Genomic DNA, 23,161 nt, shown 5'->3' with positions numbered 1-23,161 from the left:
GGTATTTATCATAGCAGCGGGCTTTTAAAGCTGAGGCAGCAATTAGGGGAGGGGCCGGTGACCAAGTAGATCATTAAATTCAGTCTTAAAATGTTCGAGCTAAAAAGTGAATAAAGTGTCAAACTGCCATATTACAGCACCAGCTACTGTCCAGGAGGACTTATATATATTTTTTGCCTTAAGTATCAGTGGATGATATCAGCTGACTCGACGAGTACTCGATACTATACAATAAGACACATCAGACTGTATTTGTGCCCAATTGCCGACACAATACAGTGCGGTGCGCCTGTCTCTGCGGGTGAGGTCTTGCGGCTCGGGTCTCGGTCGCGTCCCCTTCCGACGTCAGCGCTCAAGTTAGTCTCGCCGCGACGCCTTTACGGCCTGCTTTCATCTGCCCTTTAATGAGGAAACCGCCGGCTATAAAACAGGCAAATTTAAGCAGGCCGAATATGAATCAGCTGCCTAATTCAGCAGGCCAGACAAGAGGCGAATGAATCTCTAGACTCAAAGCTATTGTCTTATTTGTAGAGCAGACTATTTAAAGCATTCATTTGAGAATTAAGCGAGGGGGATTTTCACCAGTCGGCCATTATTGTGAACAGCGATCCAATGAGTCAATGACGCAACCGTCGACTATAGCCACAGTCTACGTTTGAGAGTCGCAACAAAGCAAAAACAAAAGTTCAGTAAAACAAAAACGCATTTTTTTTCTCCTCCCTCATTCCATTGTAATGATAGAGAGACAGACAGGTAAGAAAGCACCAATTTAGATGGGCAAGCAATATTACACCAACAAAAGAAAGTGCACAGACGACATTTTAATGAACATTTTAGGTCCACAGTGTAAAGACAAAATGTCGACCATTTTTCAGACAACAAGTCTTCAACAGTTTTCTAAATACCACAACAAAACAAAATATACACTATGTACATTTGCTGAAGGCAGCCATGAACGAACCGTTCCTTGCTCATGCCTTAAATTAAAATTCAAAACAGACCACGGGAAAAAATATTTTCGGTGTACAACTGAGACAGTGGAAAAATACTCCAGTGGCATAGAAATAAATTCAAGTAGTTTGTGTAACATCAAACACTCCCCTGAGCGTTGTACAGAGTGCTCAAAGTGCAAAAGGTAACAGCTAAAGATTTCACAAGGATCAGTTCCGTTCGCTTAATGACGCCTAGTTTGAAGTCACGACCTAAACCAACAATTGTTACGATCATCCTGAGGAAAATTATGCACCCATTGGTAACTTTGGTATCCAAAAAAAAACCATTTAAGGACAACGAGGGTAAACTGGACTGTACCATGTCGACTATCCTGAGGATTGTTGGGGGTTGAGTGTAAGGTTGTACTTTTGTGTGTGTGTCTTGTGCTCACTGTCCTTCCTCCTCCCGCAGGAACTGGAAGACGGACGAGAAGTCCTTGTTGGCGTAGCCGCGGGATGCCATAACTCTGTAGATCTGGTGAGCGAGTGAACCGAGAGGAATGGACGTCTTGGTGTTGGTGGCTGTGTTTTGGGCCAAGCCGAGATCCTGGATAGCGTTTAAACAGAAGAATAAGCTTTTCCTGCATTGACATGCATAGGTATACATGTTCTAGATACGGCAGCTCGACAACTGGACCGCAAAAGGGGCATATGGACCATCAAACGGACCGAGCGAGCAGACGTGTTAAAGCTCTAAATGTGTCAGCTGGTGACTGTGATTGAGGTAGCGGACCTCATACATGTGGACTCACCATAGCGGTGTCGTCGCGCTATATAGCGAGAGCTTCACCAATGAGCTGGGTAGTAAAACCAAGTAAAATGGCAATAAAATGAAATGTAACACAATAAATCGCACACGAGGCAGAACGCTACCCCTGCCGCACACCTTAAACACGTTTAAAGGGACAGTCTGCTCATTTTTAAAACGATCTTCTATCACATTTTGAAGCTAGCGCTTTGTACCTTGGCCATGAGTGTCGTTCCAAAGCCTCCCTGATAGTTGTTGGCAGAAGGGACTCCCTCCATGACACCGGGGACGGGATTATACGAGTCGCTGGACCAGCAGCGACCCGAGGACATGTTGAGGATCTTGGCCAGAAGCTTGGGGTCCAAACCCAGCCTAAAAGGGACGAGATATATATTTCAAAAGAAGCGATTCTGGTATACATAAAATCTATGAAGCAGGGTGCAAGTAAAACATGGAGACAAATGGGTGCGGGGCAGCGGATGACCCCCGTTGAACCTTGCGGCCGGCTGCCGCCATTCCTCAGCGTTAATGGCTGAAGGCTTTGTAATGCCGCCTAATGCAGTATTGATGTTGAGCGCCACGTCCATCCTTTATCAATCCTCTTTCATGAAGCAAAAAGTGGAAGAGGAGGAGGTGAAGTGGTTTAAGTCGCACTGGGGAGCCATAAACCTCACTGTCACTCCTCTCCCCCCCCCCCCCCCCCCTCCTGCCGGCTGCAGCATTATGCATGCGAGTTGGCGCCGAGCGTGACGCCGTGCCGAGCGTGACGGCGGAGAGGGTGTAACTGCGGCGTCTGTCGCTCGTGGAGCCGGCCGGCCACGTCGAGCTGGCCGTCGTAAGCGGGCTCTGCTCTCAACCTGACCGTTAAACCATCATAGCTTCTTACAGCCGAGCCATGGCTAGCTTTTTACTAGCCGTCTACTAAGTAATTAAGGACATTGACACGCTCTCCACGTCTCGGCCTCCTCGGTTTTGGAAATGCCGCATCAGCCGAGCTCTGATGGCTTTTCCAGCCGCGCTCCTCCTCATCTCCTGCGCTGACGTGTCCCGTCTGAGGACTCGAGGGGACATATGTTTGACATCACCCCCCCCCCTCCCCCAAATACATGGCGGCCCCTCCTTGTGTTCTGGGTCAGCAGCTGAAAAGGTTACGGGCCGGGAGCACAATAAAGCGCGTCGGAGCGCACGGATCATTTGTTCCGACGAGCGGGGACGTTGACGGCGAGCTGTTGTCCTCTGTTAACGATAAATCAATGAAATCTCCCCCTCCCGCTCCCGTGGCACTGCCGCGCGTTACCGCTCAAACGGTTGTTAGCCAGCGCTACGGAGGTGTTGGGTTTCCCTGCGGTAATTTGCGTGGCCGAAGCGACATGTCACGCTTTAACGAGATTGTCACGCGTAGTCGCAGGCGCAAACGTGTTGCTAACGCCGATGAGAGATACGTGCCGACGGAGATGCGAGCGTGTTTACGCGCTAGCGGGTGAAGTTGATTTGCAGCACTGCAATTAGCTCCTCATCCTCATGCCACGCCGCAACAGAGCCCGACTCCTGTTTGTTATTACGCTAAAGAGGTAATGAGCGCGCACACGAGCTTGAACCGTTTCATTTATAGAGGCAACAAGCGCATTTAGAAGCGCTAATCAATTCGCTCGGGCGGCAATGAGAGGAAGATTTAATTCCTCGTTGCTAAAAATGGCAAGTCTGGTGTCACGACCTTTTCAAATCACCTGCAGGAGTCTAAGTGTGTACGCAAGATATAAATCCTCTGCTTCATCTTCATGATTGGGGAAAAAAAAAAAATCACAGTCTGGCCACTTTTGCTATTCTTTCTGTGCAGTCTTAACCAACCCCCACTCACCCCCCCCCCCCCTTACTGACTGCTTGACTGCATGCAGAAATTACAGCAGGCACAAATGAGGCAAAGGAGAGCAGAAGGGATTAAAAGGACAGAATAAAATAAGGAGCCAACACAAATAGGGATGAGGAAGGAGAAGGAGGAAAAAGGCGTGTGTGTGTGCGCCTATAATTGTCATGCGCTGCGTTTCCTTGCGCTCCGAGAACGTCATGCTCGGGTGGAGACGGGCCGAGCCTCCATCTGAGATCAACAAATTAGCTTCATGAAAAGAACGATGTGTGCGAGAAAGGAAATGGTGTGCTCGTCCCCATATGGACAGGTAAGACGGCACACTTGTTTTTTAGAAAGGCCGGCTTTATTAGCCGAGTCGATAACATTTTGGAATGTCACAGTGCGTGTGTATTACCGTGGGTCCAACCTTAAAAAAAAAAATACTTTTTGGACATTATCATAATTTGCATAGTCATTTGGTAAAAGTCACAGACTTGAGCGTGTCGGCATATAATGCGGCAACGTGTGTTTGTGCAATGCTGCCATGAGTAAATCCATGTTGCTCTTTTAATGCCGTCCATATTTCAGTGGGCGAGCGAGGGGGGATTTATGTGCGAGGCCTCATGCCAATTTTCCTCTTCTGTCTCAGCAACGATAAATCAGTCACACCGGGCCGGCCGGCACAGCTGCACTCGGCCCGTGCGCACACTCATTGCGTCCAAACTAGGTTCACGGTGGCATTTAAGTCATCAAAAAAAAAGAATATTAACACTTTGAGCTGAGGAAGTAGCCTGACAGGGGAAATATGTATTATAATATCATCGGATTTAAGTGGTGTCCACCGACAGGATCTTGGTGAGAGCTCAATCAGCAGATGTAAATCAGAAGCGGGGGGGGGGGGACTCCACCCCCTCCATCCATCCATCTTTTTAACAGATCCTTGAGGGCCACGCTGACCTCCTTTGCACGTTCGTAAACTCAACGTTTCGAAATCCGAGAGAGAAGCAGTAAATACTAGCACGGGTATACTGTCGACTCGGAAGGTTTGGAATGAGCATACCTGATGCCGAGGTTCATGGTCTCGGCCGTTCCGATCATGCCGATGGCCAGCAGCATGTTGTTGCAGATCTTTGCAGCCTTTCGGAGGATTAGGAAAGAGGAAATGTCAATTGATTAGAAACTTGTTGATACTTAAGTGGATGCCTGGGGAGGACGTCCCCCCCCCTTGGCCACCCCTTTGCGCGCCACTGGCAGTGTTTCTTTTTTACCTGTCCAGTGCCAACTTGTCCGCAGTAGATAACGTTGGCTCCCATGCAGGTGAGCAGTTCCTGCGCGGCGTTGTACTCCTCCTTGGCGCCACCCACCATGAAGGTCAGCTTAGCCAGGCTGGCAGCCCCGACACCTGAACATGAGAGTTAACCGAGGTGATCAAGTTATCTTCAATCCATGTGCTAAACATATGCTTACTACATCGGCCACTTGACTGTTTCTCAAAAGGTCGGCGTTGCGCTTTCCGCTTGCGTTCCAGCCACGGCGGGACCGGCGTGTTAAGTAGCCGGAGCACCAGAGGGACAGACGCATCTTTAAAAGCCGATTGTTGCAATCATCCACTGCACAACCCTCGTGGGATTTCTTGCCTTTTGTCCTACCGCCCTTTCTCTCACACATACACACACACACACACACACACACAAGACAGCAGCTGTGCCTGAGGCTGCCCCTCCTCTTGGGGCTATCAGTGACATGCGTGAGGGGTAATTAACTTTACACTTTATCATGTTCAATTAGGCATCCCTCCCCATGCCTGATGGCTTAAGGAGCGTGCCATGTTGTGGGAGGCAAAAACAGCCCCCACCCCGACGTCCCCTCCCGCCTCTGCAGAGTCCTTAATGGGGAAAAATAACATCTTTTCAGATCACCTCTTAAATGCTTCTATAAACACACAAACAGAGGAGCCAAAAATGGCTTGCTGAATCATGCACGTTTGCACTTTTAGCTTTCCAAAAAGGGAAGTCGAGAGGAATCTCTTTGGGGGGTCGTGAAACTGTAATGAAAGGTCTTTTAATACTGAACACCTAATAATGGCAATGTTAATAATTAAACGGGGATTGGCCAAACTAAACTCAAGGATAGGTCACATGATATGAAAATGAGGTCAAGAGAGAAAGAGGGGGGGGAAAAAAATCACATGGCATCAGGGAGAGGATGAGAACAAGCCTTGAAGTCGATTTGTTTCCAGCGGTACACTTGGAAAGGGCAGTGCGACAACTGCTGCTTAATTAGCAAAGATCACGCTTTTGTGGACAACTAAAGAGGCAATTATTGATAACACACTTGATGTGCTGATCAATACAACTCACCAAAGGGAAAGCAAGAGCGAAAAGAGGAGACACCAGTGGAGAATAACGATCTTCCTCGTCTTACCTCCCAACACTCCTTCCCTCAAATTAACTAATCACCCTAATAAGCTCTTATGATGTGTAGAGGATTTCTATAAGCAGTGGTCATGCTGGAATGATGGAAGATCCCCGCCACAAAAAAAAAAAAAAAAAATCATTATCGTAACGCGCATGCTTGTGTGTGTGGGAGTATCGGTGACTCAGTCCAACGTGCATACACTAAAGTTCACCCGTGTGTGTGTGCGTCATGTCTTTACACGGCGTCCATGCGGGACGATACACTCTCACGGCGTAGATTATGCACATATGCATCGGTCGGCGTGTGCAGAGGGACGTCCCGTTCTCGGGCCAGTTCTGTCAGAGACGGATTAAAGAGGAATCCTAATGAGCGCTGGGTGCACCGGCTCATCCATCCCAGCGGGAGTGACAGTCGGGGATCGTTAGCGGTGCGCAACTACACAACGCCCCCTAGGGGGAGACAAGATGTGTGTGTGTGTGTGTGTGTGTGGGGGGGGGGGGGTCTACTGTAATGCCACTCACTCATTCATTAATTTTCCTCCACTTATTCTAGTTAGGGGATCTCAAATACTTTCGTTAGAGATAGCACGTGTCCCTTCTCGTGATGTCATCTGACCATGTCCATTGATTGTCCATCTCTCCAATATTAGCTCCGCTAGCCTGGAATCCAAAGTGGCAGCAATTTTTTTTTTGCCCACAGAAGAATCACGGCGAGTGGAAAAGGTGCATATATCTTGAGAGTTTAATGGAAATTGGCTGCTTCGTGCTGCTGTATGACAGATGGGCAGGCGCTGCGACGTGCTCACATGCGGCCGGCCCAGTCTCGCCTTCATCCGAGCCGCTCCCGCAGCAAAAGTTAACAAGCAGTCGATCAAACATTATTAGGGCAGATGCTTCGCAGCACGTCATTAAACATTAACGTCAGAGGGCTGAAACGTTGCGGAGGTAAAGCGACACATCAGAGAAGGCAACGTCGGTTAAGTCGGTTTGTAAGGAAGCGCCATTTTCATGACACCAAACAAAACAAACAACCAATGCAATCCACATGGCCTTATTAAGATTTTACACTCAAAGCTCCTTTTGAAGAACGGCAATGTTCTTACGTTGAAAAGATCCAACTATGCTAGTTTAGTTAGCCTGTTTAAGGCGTTTCCCATTGTGTGTTAGCATTAAGCTAATGAATGGACTTCCATGTGACAGAAATGTTTGCTCACAACTCAAAACAAAAACAATGAATCATCTCATAGACAGCTAGCAACTTTCACGGAACCGCTGTCGAACACATTTCACGCCGCAACTTGATTTTCCTTGCTGGAAACAAATGCAACCTTATTTGCAAGCAAGTTTTCCCAGCTAAGTTTGGAATCTATCAATGGGAGTCGACTGCCTGCAGTCAAAGCCAGCAGGGGTTCGAATATTCAGAGGCCACAACATGTGGTCGGCCATTCTAATTACACCCACGGGAAGATTTCTTTCTCAAACAAATTAAAAACCCGACGAGGCGCCATTAAAACCATAACGGATATCGAGTAAATTCAGTGAAACCGTACAAGGGAATGAATGAGCTGGCCAAAATCACACAGACGTATAAAAAAGTTACACATTATCTGCCAACTTCATTCGTGTTCACAAGAAACTCTTTATCGTAATTCCTGCGAAACCATGAGAAGCGAATCATACACGAGCAGTGTCTATTTTCGGGATCTTATAGCTCGAAGGGGCGACGTTTGCAAAGCCCTATTGACCACCACTTTAATAATCATCGCCATCATTACCATCATCACCATCAGTAAGCATTCAATTCCGCGAGGGGGACGCTGGTCAATGGTAGGTGACAAGACAACGGAGTGCGAAGGAGAAATCCGCAATCAATCCTTTCTCTCGCCCGATGAGGCTCATTTAGGAAAAAAGTGCCAGCTAATAATGGCGCTCAATTAGGCTGCAGGCACCCGATACACAAACGTTTTAATGACGCTGATCGCAACTGTCCTTCAAATGACACCATGCTAATTCCGTGAGTGACACCGGAGTTACGTTTGACGGACAGAGTTGCTTAATATGACTCATTCACCAGCTGACTCTTTGTCCGGGTGCACGCAAACACACACGGGCACGCACAAACGTACACGACAGATGACATCGGGGAAGTGAGAGCCAGTCCACAGCTGCTGGGTCTACCTCCATCTGGAGCACGAGCTCCAGTGACGCCCTCCCATCAGCATCCCCCCCCCCCTTGTATCGATGCTACCCCCGAGTGTGTCAGTACAACCCGTCAATGGGAGGCTTGTTATGCTAATCTAGTCTTTGGGCCGCTGTCTCGCTAGTCCTGGTTAGCCATCAAAATGACAGACTGGAACTGAGACACCGCCCCCTTCCCGCGAACCGGCCTTCGGGACTCATCGTCTCATTAATCCCATTCTCAGACTGGATTAACCTGGCCTGAGTGATCTCCTGTTACTTTTATGATCACTGAGCAGCTAATTTTTCAAAAGCAAGTAGTTCGACATCGAATGAGAAATTGCATAAAATCAAAATTTCAGTTTATTGGACTGGAGATAGTTTGATAATGTTCTTTTGTGTCTCTGAGGAACAAATTCTGCCGTTTCTAAATGTACCCGAAATTTGACTCTCAAGATTAACGAAAGACACAACCTTGGTTTGAAAAATGTGCTGTTAGTCTTTAGACTTTAAGAGCTCACAAATGAGCGGCATCAGCCCGATTGCCTATTCCCACTTTCATTTGCAGCTTGGGAAAAAACACAATGAAAGTTTTTCGGGGTCCTTTTTTTAAAGGAGTCATGCGTTAGCAATGTGGCACACCACCACCGTGGGCAAATAGACACCAAGCAACGCAAGGCAGGCATTCTGGCTCATTACTGCTAACAACCCTGCCACTTGCTAGCCAAAAGGTCTATTTTTGCATGTTGTGTGCCAACACCCTACTTTTGTGACATCAGACTTTGTTTTGTTGTGGATCAGCGCTGCATTTTACAACTGTGTGAGGGAGGGCAGACCAAACTTCAGCTTCATTTGCATGAATTTTTGCAGCACAGACATGCTGGAACACAAAGTACTGTCCAAAGTCTCTTTGTGATTTCTACCACGGTTCCACCTCTCCTTTGATTAGCTGCCCTAATGTCGAATTAGAGAGCGCGAGAAAGTAAAGAAGAATCATAAGTGTGTCACTCACAGCGGTGCTGTGTTTGTTGTGAAATGTTTCAAACTGTGAAGAAGGCCAATTTGTCACAGAGCCCAGTTTTTATTGCTATTTGGGTAGGGTGCCATCTCCTGGTAAGAGCAGAGCACATTCATTCGTTATCCTTTACATTGACAATTTCCCATTTGAGAAACAACCGTGAAAAATCTCACTTCAGTTGTGCATGAACACAATCAACACACGGGCCACAGATTTTTTTTTTCCATGAATTCCTTTGCTAATTGCTAAATAGTATGCTAACAAGAAGAAGATGTTTGGCGTAGCGAGTCATCGTCGAGGGTCAATCATTGGTCATCTCAGGCTAGTAAAAGAGGCTTATTTGGGAGACAGGAGGAGAAGCACAACCTTCACAGAGGAGTACACACACACACACACACACACACACACTGTTCGCTGTCTGCCGTATGTAAACAGCGTGTGTGTTAAGGGAGAGTATCTGGCTTAAAGCTCTGATCTCCACTCACTCACTCGCTGCAGACGCCAGCTGGTAAACATGCCATCGGCCCAGTCTCTGTTTGTAAGGGCAGCAGAGTGTGTCGTGATTAATTTGCCATTGCGCAATCGAAAGTCAGCTACCGGTCCCCCGAATGGCAGACCACCACTCCGGAATCCAAATTTGCCCGCCAGTCCAAACCAGCCCCGACGTGACGGACAGTTTAACTCCTTCTCGTCTTATCTCCTTTCCTCTCCTCTACTCCATGTGAGGGAAGCTTTTCCCCTCTTTATGACTCTTTATCTGACTTGAAAGGCACGAACACGGGATACCCGCCATTACTGCTCCATCAACATGAAAAAAAAGCTCTGATGCGGGACTTCTCCGGCAAGGCTGGGCCCATTAAGAGCGACTGGCGATCCTGTGCTCTGTCAAGAAGCCATCACGAGCAGACAGCAGCGACATAATGAGGACTTAAAAGTTCAATCTTGCCTCAAAAAACCTCTCGGTCAAATGCAGCAGTAAAAGCTTGAGATGGCACCTGACTGGCTCGGTAATTACAACCCATGTTGTGGTATTAACCCAAAAGGTCCCATGGTTTAAACTGACAAAGAACGGGTCAGGAACTTGGCAATGGGGTCAGTGCGTTTGCTGCAATTGGATTCTTCTTTACTTTTATTCCTTTATGTTTAACAGCAGAGCAGCTTGTTAAGCGAGAAATAAAGCCGGGCTCTTTAATATCCAAAGTTCAAATGGGAACGAGACTTTAAAATTGAGGACATTTGATGCTATAAAAAGAAAGGGTAGCTACAAACATACTTTGTGGTAGTGCAAAATATTTTACCTCCTGACACGGGTGCATCCATGAACACGGCGCCCATCTTCTCAGCGGCTAAGGCCATCTCTTTCGAGACGGCGGGGTCGATGGTGGAAGAGTCAATCAAAAGGGTTCCCTTCTTTACCTTCCTAATGATAAACCACACAGATTTTTACAGAACACTTCAAAGGTTCTTTTTCCTTGTGTTGCATTCAAATCACGGTTGAAAACTTACTTCAGAATGCCATTGGGGCCCGTGTAAACTTCGATAACATTTGGACTGGATGGTAGCATGGTGAAAATGCGGTCTGCTTTCTCAGCAACTTCCGCAGGGGAGTCCACTACCTATTAAAATAAATACATTTATGAATAAAGTTGATTTAGGACAGCTTTTAGTGAATTGCAGCATTTCATTACAGAGCCACCAAATTATGACCCTAACAAATCATGAACAAATATGACATGTGTCGTCTTGAAGCGTGTTACCTGGGCACCCACATCCCGCAGCTCCTTGCAGGACTCGGGAAAGACATCAGTAGCAATAACGGGGTAGCCATTTTTCAGCAGGTTCTTGGCCATGGGAGTCCCCATGTTTCCCAAACCGATAAACCCGATGGGTGTTTTTGAGGCCATAGACCGCATTGATGCTGAATTGAGAGGGAACAAATGGGGACAGATTTCATTTTGTTGACTTGAAAGTCCAAGGAGGAGTGCAGTCCAGTCCAGTAGCAGGCGGTAATAAAGTTGTGAGAAGCTAAGCGATAAAACGCTAAGTGTGATTCAGCCTGTTGCAAGACTGGTGATAAATAAAACACTGCATGTGCAATGACAATCAGATGAAATATCATAATAAAAATATTTCTATGGAAATATTGTGCAGAATATTGTCTGCAGGTCACTTGCAGACAGCTTTTGGGAATTGTGGCCAGGCTGTTAAACAGTTCAGGCTCAGCCAAAGTCCTGGCAGGTTAACAATACTAAACACTGGCAGTGGACCAACTAGACAACAATAAGGCTTTAACTGCAAATGTTAAGACTACCTTAAATCTGCCAAACCGTAGTAAAGAAAGTTTATCACATTGGCATTAATTAGGCAGCAAGGGTTACAAATGATACAGTTCTGATAGAGAAAAAAAAAAAAACAATAAGCAGTGATTGCTGCAAATAAAAAATCGTGCCAAGTACTGGTTCATTTTGTTGTCTTATATAGGCTTGATTAGAAAATTAACCGTGCATTTTAGGGAAGGACTATGTATATATCATTTGTGGTGTTGCAAGAATGGAAAATTCCAGCTGTTGATGAAAAGATGCTGTTATAAGACCTTGCATGTTATGACTAGCTGCTAGCATTAACAATTGAAATTGCATACAAATAAAATCATTTAATGTTGCATTTATTGCATGTCAAATGCACAGAGCAGGTGATCAACTTATGACTTCAATCTGCTAACACAGCTAGCTTTGGCTACCATGCTGCAGAAGTCAGGTAAGTGCGCATTCTCTTTGTGCAAACATACAAAAATATTGAGACGGGGAAAATAAAATAATATAACAATATGGGTGGATACGTTACCAAAGGTTGGGCTGACATTCCACTTTTGCAAAAGAATTCGACAACCTCTCAACAAAGCTGCCATGCTTTTCTCTCCTTGACCTCAACAGTCTGCATAGATTGACAGCTAACACGCCGGTGTTCAGCCGTCTCGAATGATTGACAGCTAAATCAACCAATTGCAGTTGGAGGATTTTCATGTTAGCCAATAGAAATGAGCCAAGGCGGGATATCCTTTGTTTTCATGGATATGCGCTCTTCTAACGTGCGTAATCCTCACATTAATTTATTTAATCTTTTTTAGGGTGGATCGAAATGAAGAAATACCTTTTGCTTCATGCTTTTGTTCGTTTTTATCAATCTCTTTTCAGGCTCAGCATCCGTAGTCGCCTCCTCATCCCCGGAAGTTGTCAGTGATTTGCTTTCAGGAAGCGGCGCATCATCATCATCGTCTGCGCCTTCACAACATCGCAGACAGGACAGGGGCCAAAACAACGATCTACGTGCAAATTAATCCCTATTTTCACACTCGGAGTTCTTTAAAATGGGTACTGTTTAATTTTGCAGCCGTTTTGGCAGCCGTGATGTTGTCGGTTGAGCTATTCTCTGTGTGCATGCCTCGTCACGAGTGCAATGTTTTGCAAGATAATGACTTGACACGACATGGCCTGTTCCCAGGCTAACGTTAGCTGCTTAGCAACGATGAGACGCTTGCGTACTTTGTCAAGATCGGATTATCCTCCAAAGTTGAGCACACGTATTGCAGTGTGCATAGCCACAATAACAAGGTTTTTGGATTGGGTACTAGGTCTTGCAGCAAATGAGGATTGTAACTTCGCATTTGTTTACCTCAGCTTTTTGTTTATACGTGTACTTCTTGCATTCTAATGATTCTGAAGATGACAGGAGCAAATATCAACATGTCGATACTGCGTGCATTTTATAAATTTGTCATGAATTATGCTTTGGAAAAACACTCAGTTAATCAGTGCAACCGTCTTGAGTATATAATAAAGCAACTGTCCTTTTATCTTGTACAATAATGTGCATGACATCATGTGTACCTTTGTTTTTGATGTGTTGTTTTTGATGTGCAGATTTTATAGAAGCAGCCATGTCCAACTTGCTTTCATTTGGGGTCAAATCGTAGTTTCTTCAGGAGGGCTGGTTATGAAGGTGAAAGCCATAGTTGATATTCACCCTGGTCTTTTGCTTTGTTTCCTTCACAGACAAATGAAGTGAGCGGCAGATACAATGTCCTCGTTCCAGGTGGTGGATACCTCACCTGGCAGCAGCGTCAGTATCATGGAGACGTCCAACTTTGCCCATGTCATCTTCCAGAATGTTGGCAAAAGTTTCCTGCCTCAGGCACCTCTAGAGTGTTGCTACACTCTCACCCCTTACATCACACCTCACCCTAAAGACTGGGTTGGCATCTTTAAGGTAAAATCAAATGACCAAATGTTGACCCACAACATCTTTGTGTTTTTCAATCCTGTCTCTATTTCCTCCTCGCCACCCTCCCGTTTACTATACTATACAATCTAAGCCCCAATTAACAGGAAATGCAAAGTAAGAAATGAAACGTCCCCGTAAAGTCAAAAGCCAAACATTTTATTGTCGTTGTAAGACGTCGACTTCAAATCAACCGGCTCAATTAAAACAGCATAAAGTTGTTGGAAGTTTATTTGGAAAAAGTCGATTGGAAAATGGCTCGTCGTAATCCGTGCTAATTAAAGGCGTTTGATGGTTAGGTCCTCATGTTGGAGAATACGTCTAAAGTCTGTGCTCTTACGCAATTCTATTGGATCTGGGTGTTGTCTGTGCATTCCGCACAACATTCAGCATTATACAATTCACGCCTGTTTCAGTGAGAAAGAGAGAGAGTGGAAGCTGCCAGGATACAGGGATGACTCACTGCAAACTCACTTTGCTTTAATTCAGTTGTGCACCGATGCCTCCTAGTGGCGGAAAGTGGTCATAACCTCCCTACATGTGTATATTGACTGTAAACACCAGCAGCGTTTGTACACATTTGTCAACTTTTGTCTTCAAGTAATTCCCCCCCCCCCCCCCCCCATAAAGCCTTTAATACATTTGTCTGTTTAAATGTTGATTTAGTTGAAATGTGACAAAGCCCAACAGCTGTCTAAAAAGCCCCGTGGAGGATTTTGGTCGTGGCATGTTTGTTGGGTGAGCAGGGAGAAACCCGCCACGCTAGAGTATAATTTAGGTGTCATCGCGCTGTTCGCTCACACCTTGCCGGAATGATTGATAGTCACCGTGCCTATGATTACTTTATAACATCACTGCTGTGCTCGGAATGCCGCACCATACCAAAGCCAACGTCAGTCACCTTCACTCTGCAATTAGCAAAATTATTTATGTCTCTTCGCCGTTCCGCAAACACGCGTGAGCGGGCAAGCCGAGCTGGCGGGAGGCCATGGTGGGCCAAGATAGCTGCTTTTCTTTGTCGCAGTTAATAACTTTAGATTTTGAGTTTCTGAGCGACGTGTGAAGCTCCAACGCTTTCATAGGTTTGGCTGCCGTCAGACATTTCGTGACATGTTTCACTTGCATAGCAACTAACTGCCGTCCAAGTGGCAAACTCCTGTATTGCTACATTTTTTCTTCATATTTAATAAAGGTTATCAGCCGTGCCACAATTACGGCACGTGTGTTTTGGAGCAACAGGTTTATGACAAAGGAGGAAGTTGAGGTTCATCATCTGCTTACAGAAATAAAAATTTGACATTCACCCTGAGCAATGCTGACTCACCTCACAACTCACGCCTCCATGCATGCTTTTGCACGTGTCCTCAGGTTGGCTGGAGCACAGCTCGGGATTACTACACCTTCCTGTGGTCCCCCATGCCTGAAAAATATGAACCAGGAAGTACGGTGCACAGGACTGTGGTCTTTCAAGGTACACAATCCACACACAATTTCAGCCAGTGTGTGCCGACTTGGGCTTTTCTGAAGTAACTTCACAAATTTATGACGCGTATAAAAAGCAGCACTTTTATTTAATAAGGAAACATAACCGCAAATGTCGGCCTGGGACCGAAGCGCCTCTGAAACCACACACACACACACACACGCACGCGGGAAGGGCCTGCAAACTAGTTTTACTGTCCCTGGAACGGTCCAATATTACACAATGAAAATATGAGCGCATGCTGCGGTGTGTCACTAGTCAGTTAAAAGTAGTTTGCAGACGGATTTCCTGCACTTAACATCTCCACCGTTCAAAGTGTGGGAGGCCTGAAATGACGTCCATTGTTCTATCTTCCAGGTTATTACGTTCCCAAGTCGGATGGGGAATTTTACCAGTTCTGTTACGTGACACATGGCGGTGACATAAGAGGGGCCAGCACACCATTCCAGTTCAGGTCAGCCACACCCAACGAGGAACTGCTGACTGTCAGTGAAGATGACAGCAATTCTGACATACTGGTGGTCACCACCAAGACTGGCCTGCTGGAGGTGTGAATTTTTTTGATCCATTCTTGAGCACACACACCACAAAGTGGCATACAATAAAATGATATGTTATGATTTATTTGGCAGCGGGTGGAGGAGGCGCAGCAGGAGCGCAGGGAGCTCCTGCAGGCCATGAGGCTCCTCCAGGAGGAAAAGCAGCAGCTCCAGGAAGAGCAGAAACGACTTTCCCGGGAGCGGGAGCAGGAGAGGGAGACGTGTTGCCTGCTGCGTACGCACAACCAGGTCAGATATTTCAATTGCTGTAGCTTAATCTTTTTTTTTTAACTACAAACAGAGAGGAAGGAAAGTCATTATCTTTTTGCACAACTGCTGTAAATATTTCGCAAACAAGAAGGCCTATGCAGGAACGAAGGTGACGAAGTGGAATACTTTTTTTTAGGCGTACGTGTGTGTACACACACACACATTATATTGCCCGAGCCGGTTTCTCACCAGTGATCACAGGTCTGAACTCTTCAAAGGCAAGCAGATTTCGGAATAATCTGCATCCAAGCTCAAGAGACACACAGTTAGCTACAGCATGTGTGCGTCTGTTTAACTCTGTGTGTGTGTGTGTGTGCACGGTCTTTGTCTGCGGCTTTAACGACCCGGCTCACTGGGCTGGAACGAAATGGCGACTCCGATTTCCCGGGCATCTGGCGTCAGGCGACGATGCCATCGCAACCGCAGAGTTAACAAACATGACGTCAAACGTGCACATCCAGGTCCAGTGGGCGACCCAACGCACACACAAACACACTTAGGCAAACGCTCATTATGCTCGCAAAGCCTTTTCGGCCATGTGTGGAATGAGAGGAGGGTAGTCCACAAAACCGCCAGGCCCGAGCTGAGGGACAAACACCCCTTAGTCACGCGATGGCTTTCTCGCCGTTTGTTGCCGCATGTTTGTGTTTCACTTTCAAATGGTAAATTGAAATGCCTATTTACTAAATTGACCGTTAAAAGTATGTAGAAGAAATATTTTAAAATTTATACTGTCAAACTCATAAACTGTTTTGTGATTACTATTAGTGTTAATGGCAAATTTGACAAAGTGGTTTGGCTGGAAGATAGAATCATAATTTTATTATCACGTGTTGGAGTCTTGTGTGCTAACGCCCTCTAGCGGCGATAACTGGTGCAGGTCCAAAGTTAGCAAACTGCTTTGAGTTAGATATTTGTTGTTGCACTTTTTATGAAGGGCAAACTAAATTATGGGGTAACACACACACACACACATTTATTTTACAGTAGGCATTCCTGATGAAAATATCCTTTTGAGTTTTACACGAGATGCTAAGTACATTTTTTCGCCTGCTAATTTTATGACTACACTTTTTATAAGGTCTTTATGAACTGCTAAAGTGCTTCCCAAACAGCAGCCATAAAAAAAAAAAAAATCATACAATGATTTTCAAAGCCAAGCCCATAAGAGCGATGGCCTCCAGGCATGAACTGTGTGCATGTCCACTTTAGATGTTCCAGTCCTTTCTTTTGTCCTTAACTAGCACAACTATGCGTGTGCATGCCTGAGGTGTAAATAAATTACAATTGAGGATGTGGAAGTGCTCTCATTTGGTGACAACGGATTTTAGTTTCTCTTGATTTACTGCTCTTTGCTACTGATTGATGCACACGTTCAAACACGTCCTGAGAAGATCCACCACGTGACGGAAACTGACATTCTGTCATTTACCACACAGCGCAACATAGCGCTAACCATCTGTCATTCACTCGTTGGCATTTTGTGTGATTTACCTTCGGCCTGCTGAACGATGCCACCGATTTTGATGTATTCTCTCAACATCTCAGGAGCTCCTGCGCTCGTCCCAGTGCATGTCAGAGGAGCGCGAGGAGGTGAGGAGGAGGCTGACGGAGGCGACGGATCGAGTGCGCCAGCTTGAGGAGGACCTGCTGGGAGTCAGTCAGAGAGCCCTGCAGAAAGAGACGGAGATGGACTGGTGAGTGACGGGACGCGCGTAAGTGTCCATCAATCATCATTCCTTTCTGAGGGAGTGTTGAATGAAGGTGTTGAAGCTTTTGTCACTGCCTTTTAATCAAATGAAACACGTGGGAAGTAGGCTTGTCATTGAAGGCGATATTTTCAAACGAGTGCTCTGTGCCAGATGGTTTGCGAGGTCCATCTTCACTTTGGCCCTCGACTCTAATTACCTCTTTAGCCTGCGTGACCGTCAGAAGAAGCTGACGGCGGAACGAGACAACCTGGACAGCCAGCTCAAGAACGAGAAAGACGAGAGGGAGCGCTACAAGGTGAGAGAGAAACCCCCACCTCAAAGAGTTGTCCTTCTGAGCTTTTGATGAGCACTCGTGCAGGCCCATCTGCGCAGCACTGAGCTGGAGAACACCAAGCTGAGCGCCGAGCTGCAGATGCTGAAGGCCGTGGAGCTCAACCGGGAGGTGACCATCGCTCAGTTCCAGGAGGAGCTGGAGAGGCTGAGGAGCTGTGTGGCCCAGCGGGACAGTTTGGAGAAAGAGTTGCTCACACTCAAAATGGACAAGGTCATATGCGAGATGATAACAGATGTAAAAAAAAAAAAAACAGAACTTACTATGATTACCTTGCTTCTCTCTGCAGGCCGAGCTGACACGTCTACGCGAACAACTCCGTCAGGCCGAGGAGCAGCTGGCCGCGTCCCGCCAGCAAGCGGCCTTGCTGGCCTCGGAGCTTCGCGACTCAGCCAGCGCCCGGGACCACTCCATGAGCGAACTGTATCGTGCCCGGCTGGAGGCCGACAAGCTCCGCGCCAGTCTGGCTGAAGCGCAGGCCGAGTGCCAGCGTATGGAAAGCCAACTGGACCGCATGAAGAGCTCTGCGCACAGAGACGTGGTCTGTAAATCACAATTTCTCTAGTTCATTGTACATTCCGTTTTTAAATATTTGACATTTCAGAGCGTCGGGACCAACGGAGAGCTGGCACCCAGCGTACTGATCGTCTCCGAGGTGGAAGCCGAGCTGCAGAGGGAGGTGGAGGAACTGAAGCTGCGCCTCCACATGGCCGCCGAGCACTATAAGGAAAAATACCGCGAGTGCCAGCGGCTCCGCAGGCAGGTGGCCAAACTGAACACGAGCGAGTCGCACGCGGTGAGTGATCGCGCGGCGGAACCAGAAAGACGTTACGCAGCTGCATATTTGCATACGCTTTCCTCCGCGCAGGAGCACAAGAGAAATGCGTCGACCGAGACGGTCTTGGAGCCTCTGACCCCAAGCCCCGATTCACCCACTGCAGGTATGATAAACGCATACAAACAATCCTTAATACATTCACAATTGAAATGTTCAACAATATAAAATCTTCTCGCAGGTCAAGTAAGGCAACCTCGGAAATATGTAACCCGCTTGAAAGCGAATACCTTGTGTCAAAAGCTTCCAACGTGCTGATAAATTACAACTTGTGTCTGACACTTGGCAGTGCAATTTGTTCAATGGCGGCCTTCCAGTTGGCTCTTTTTTTTTTATTATACGCCAAACAATGTGAAAAAAAATTAGGCTGTTGTTGTGTGTTGGTTAAGAGGAATTGAAGTCGCAAGTTGTTTTTGTAATATGTTTAAACTGCAAGGCTAAAAAAAAGCATGACAAATAAATTACTATTAATTGATACATTTGATTGACACGTCACCGGATTTTTTTTTTGCAGGAAGTATTGCCGCAGGAGCCCTCCAAGAGGCCTCTACCTTGACAATCAGCTCTGAGCTGGAAAACCTGGAATGTACACACAGCAGCACAGAGACTGAGGAGAAGCAGACCGCAAAGTCAATGGGGAGCGTTGAGGCGGACCTGGAAGAGGAGAGGAGGGAGGACAGCCTGCGGCTGACGAGCTGGGTGGAGGTCCAGACAAAGTGGGCGGGCAGCGAGGGGAACGCCGTGGCCCAGCAGGAGGAGGAGGGGGAGAGGAGAAGAGGGGAAGAAGAAGAAGAAACGGCCCAGGGGGAACACAGCAACTCCGTGGAGGAGGAGCTTGCGTTGATGGAGGAGAAGTGGAAGGAGCAGTGCGCCATCAATGAGACGCTCAAACAACGTCTGGCCAATGAGGAGGAGCGATTTAGAGTGAGCACCACTGCCAAACTTAACCACGAAATTAAAACACGTAAGCCGCGCTGACATCGTCAATCAAAACGGAGCATTTTTGCTCTGTCGGATCTCGTTGGCTTGCTTTTGTACCTAATTGAGATTTGGTGAGTGTACACAGAGGGGGGAAAAAAAAAAAATGGCTTTGTCAATACTAGTTAAAAGCCTCCATTTTAAGTTTGAGGTCTCAAAGGTTCAAATGAGCCTGTTTTTCACGACCTGAACACCTTGCACCTTAACGGCCCGAGTTAACGTGACTATAACGACTTAAGAGCGGGCCTGTTTATCGGCGCTCTAAGCAAAAGCCCCCACCCCAACACCCCCGTCTTTGATCGGACCTCCTGTCTGAGTTGAGGGCCTAGTGTGTCCTGTGCGTCGCTTAATGGCCAACTGAGGGGGGGGCGCCCGCCGACCGCCATGTTTTACGACTGTTTACATCAGGCACAGAGAGACAGACAGACAGTCGGTACTGCTGACTCCCCACCTGAACTTCACCCTCTAATGCTGCACCATAAATCCCTCAGAGAGGAGGGGGGGGAGGGGGTGCACCAAAGGAGATGAAAGAGAATTGGGGCGGGGGGGGAGCGGAAAAAGCAAACACAAGTCAAGAGTTAGGAAAGTGGGCCGGACAGACAGACATGAAGCAGAGAGAGAAGCCGAGGGGATTTGGAATCTTAGTAATGGGATGAAATGAGAGACGATGGGACTATCCCACAGTGTCTCCCAGATTTACTGCCATCCTGTTTCTCGGCGGCCCGAGATCAATAGCAGATCAACAATGAAACTTCTGTTATCAGGGATTGTTTGCTTTCGGGTTCCCTGCAGGCGCTCTCACTCCCAAGATGAATTAAAAGCTGCACTAAAATGCACTTTTGCGAGTTATTAACTTCCTGTTCTCTGTTTGTTTTAAGGTGCAGATGGCAGAGCGGATCAGCGAGGTGATGGGAGTCGACGGAAATGAAAGTTTTGACCGCTTGACCTTCTTTGGCTAAATGAATTTTCTCCCTTGGCAGGAATTGCATCTCATCCTGAGTCGGCAAAGGGGACAGGACGCCCGCGATGAAGGGGCTGAGGTTTGGCGGCAGATGGCAGAGCGGATCAGCGAGGAGATGGAGTTGAAACGTGAGGAGCGACTAGATGAGGTAGGCCTGTGCAAGGAATGGACTTTCTTGAGGTTTTTTTTTTTTTTTTGAGCATGTGCTCTTTAGTCACATCATCCTCTCCCCTGTCCTCCCCCCACTAATTAATCTCTACTTACTTTTCCCGGTGCCATTGTTTCATGCAAATGCCAGGCGGCGTGTCTGTTTCACCTTCCCAACCCTGGTTTAAATGTTAAACCTGCTAACAGAGCACTAATGAAGTCATCCAGCAAGGTCGGCGAGGAGGGGAAAGCCCAAGTGTGACACCTATTACAGTAATGAGTAGGCTACTAATGCTAGCACGTCACATATTATCACAAAGGGCAGCAACGGTGTCGAAGGAAATGAAAGTTGGGACCGCTTGATGTTCTTTGGCAGAGTCAATTTCTCCCTTGGCAGGAATTGCATCTCCTCCTGAGTCGGCAAAGGGAGCAGGACGCCCGCGATGAAGGGGCTGAGGTTAGGCGGCCCATGGTGCTGCGGTACCCGCTGCCTTACCCCCAGGACCCCTCGCCGCCCCCATTGGTACCACAGAGGCCCGCGGAGCTGCAGTTTGGCAACCCATACGCCACTGACCCCACACAAGGTGTGGCATCATGCTAGCGGTTCACTACCCAAGGCTAGATCATCAGTAATTTATTTGTTGACCTTTATTTCTAGATCAGGAAGATGTCTCGCTAACTCCAGAGCAACTGAGCCGCCCTCCACCCGAGGCCCCACCTTGCGCCACTCCCTGCGCCCCTCCGATCTCCCCTACAAATCCGAACCCCGGCCTGGCGGCGCCAGGTTGGGACAGAGAGGTGGTCTGCATCCAGCCTTCACGCAGCACCAGCCCCCCGGAGAACCCACCCGAGGAACCTCAGAACGTAAGAACATCCATTTGAAGTATGGCGTTGATGCTTTAGCGCCATCCCGTGGCATTTCTACGCAATTATAAACTCCTTTTGGCATTTAAATGTTTTATTAGGTTGTGTTTTGCTCTACCTGTTTTGGTCATGGAGTCTTCCATGGTTGGTCTCGCTGTGTGTGTTGTAGGCCGGCGACGGGGCTCAGCCATCTTGTGACCATCAGTCCAGCCGACCTGCTGAAACAAGAAGAGGCTTCTGCTTTGACTCCAGGTAGTTGACACATTTGTATGACCGGTCCCACCTGTCCACATTGAAACTCAATCCCGCTTGTCCTCGTCACCCGGCGTTGCAACAGCGGCGACAGTCACAAGCGCTGCCCGCTGTGCGAGGTGATCTTCCCGCCGCACTTTGAGCAGAGCAGCTTCGAGCAGCACGTGGAGAGCCACTGGAAGGTGTGCCCCGTCTGCTCCGAGCAGTTCCCCCTCGACTGCCAGCAGCAACTCTTCGAGAGGCACGTCCTCACACACTTCGACGGCCACGTGCTCAACTTTGATCAGATTGAGTGATGCCCCGCCCCCTTCCTCCGATTCCCATCGCGACCTTCGTCAGAGGTTCGGCTATGTCGTTAAGTGTACAATCATCGGCACTATTTGCAGGTTACAGGTTATGTCGAAGCTATTTGAGCGCTTATTCCGTATCCTCGACATCCCCGTTTTCAGTACACATTTTACACTTAATGGCAGTTAACCGGTTAAATTCTGAGCTAGCCTACCAGACCCAACTAGTGTCTTGCACTAGTAGCTTGCTTATCAAGGATATGCAATAAAATCTCAAACAGCTTCTCATACTCCAAGACACAATAAGCTTTGCTTCCACTTTATCCTTTACGTTATAAAGCTCATCTTTGTTTCTCTGAAGCACCTTTGGTTGTGCATGTGGATATTACTGGTATGTGTTCAAAATTGTTTAATTATAAAAACTATTGGCTGTAAAAAAAAGAAAAAAATACACATTTCAAGTGAGGTGTTGACAGACTTTATCGCTTCCAAACCAGAACGCTGCTTTTCTTCAGGAAAGAGGGGATAAAAAAAATCAAAGGTTAAAAATTCCAAATCAAAGTATCTGCCATAAAAAAAAATATTCTGAATGTAATGTACATATAGAAATATGTGTGTGATGTGTACTGTTACCGCCCTCGGTTTGGTCACATGGACGACTGCCATGCACTTTTCTGCTTTATGTTCAGGTGGTAGGAAGCTGGAAAAAGACACTGAATGGGAGAACATTTGAGCTTTTATTCCATATTTTTGATATCCAGCTTAAGCCTAAAGTGACAAAAGAAAAAAAAAAAAAGACCAAGACATAGTTGTAGTACATGGACCTTAATCTGGATATCAAAGACAGCGAATAGTGGCTTCATATCGTTTTCTGTCATTACCTGACGGTGTTGTTTATTCAGGCTTTAAAAATTGCACACCAATCACCAGGCCAGTGTGTGTGTATTTATCTGTGTGAATGACAAAAATCTTAATGAATAAATGAACTTAGCCAGGCGCGTGTGATTTCATTTTTTTTTTAAAAA

General features: G+C 46.9%; 2 protein-coding genes across 3 annotated transcripts; one reads left to right on the top strand and one right to left on the bottom strand.

Annotated features, from left to right (window-relative positions):
- Positions 1–806: 806 nt before the first annotated feature.
- Positions 807–12,498, bottom strand: hibadha (3-hydroxyisobutyrate dehydrogenase a). Of its 2 annotated transcripts, none has more exons than XM_049750608.1 (8): positions 12,350–12,498; positions 10,957–11,117; positions 10,706–10,815; positions 10,498–10,619; positions 4,855–4,988; positions 4,647–4,723; positions 1,956–2,112; positions 807–1,539 (listed from the first exon to the last, which is right to left on the bottom strand). In XM_049750608.1, the coding sequence occupies exons 2-8, from the start codon at positions 11,110–11,112 to the stop codon at positions 1,381–1,383; spliced, it is 915 nt and encodes a 304-aa protein (XP_049606565.1). In that variant the 5' UTR covers positions 11,113–11,117; positions 12,350–12,498; the 3' UTR covers positions 807–1,380. The 2 variants fall into 2 exon arrangements, with proteins under 2 accessions (XP_049606565.1, XP_049606564.1); XM_049750607.1 differs by lacking the exon at positions 12,350–12,498 and adding an exon at positions 12,044–12,198.
- On the top strand, positions 12,432–23,132 carry tax1bp1a (Tax1 (human T-cell leukemia virus type I) binding protein 1a). Its single transcript, XM_049750571.2, has 18 exons — positions 12,432–12,570; positions 13,252–13,465; positions 14,846–14,948; positions 15,318–15,508; positions 15,593–15,748; positions 17,318–17,466; positions 17,686–17,776; positions 17,840–18,025; positions 18,102–18,353; positions 18,417–18,608; positions 18,681–18,753; positions 19,162–19,571; positions 20,504–20,530; positions 20,606–20,734; positions 21,131–21,317; positions 21,392–21,597; positions 21,767–21,849; positions 21,935–23,132. Exons 2-18 carry the CDS (start codon positions 13,277–13,279, stop codon positions 22,143–22,145), a joined length of 2,835 nt encoding a protein of 944 aa, XP_049606528.1. The 5' UTR covers positions 12,432–12,570; positions 13,252–13,276; the 3' UTR covers positions 22,146–23,132.
- Positions 23,133–23,161: the final 29 nt, after the last annotated feature.

Source organism: Syngnathus scovelli, chromosome 19 (assembly GCF_024217435.2).
Source record: "Syngnathus scovelli strain Florida chromosome 19, RoL_Ssco_1.2, whole genome shotgun sequence".
Taxonomy (NCBI): Eukaryota; Metazoa; Chordata; class Actinopteri; order Syngnathiformes; family Syngnathidae; genus Syngnathus; species Syngnathus scovelli.
This window is presented reverse-complemented; position numbering and strand designations above follow the sequence as displayed.

Coding starts and splice junctions, on each gene's coding strand:
- hibadha (XM_049750607.1), bottom strand. CDS start 12,107: ATGGCAGCTTTGTTGAGAGGTTGTCGAATTCTTTTGCAAAAGTGGAAT. Junction 10,620..10,705: donor GGCCCCAATGGCATTCTGAA/GTAAGTTTTCAA, acceptor GTTTATCATTAG/GAAGGTAAAGAAGGGAACCC. Junction 4,989..10,497: donor GGATGCACCCGTGTCAGGAG/GTAAAATATTTT, acceptor TCTCATGTTCAG/GTGTCGGGGCTGCCAGCCTG.
- tax1bp1a (XM_049750571.2), top strand. CDS start 13,277: ATGTCCTCGTTCCAGGTGGTGGATACCTCACCTGGCAGCAGCGTCAGT. Junction 20,531..20,605: donor TGGCAGAGCGGATCAGCGAG/GTGATGGGAGTC, acceptor CTCCCTTGGCAG/GAATTGCATCTCATCCTGAG. Junction 21,598..21,766: donor CACCCGAGGAACCTCAGAAC/GTAAGAACATCC, acceptor TGTGTGTTGTAG/GCCGGCGACGGGGCTCAGCC.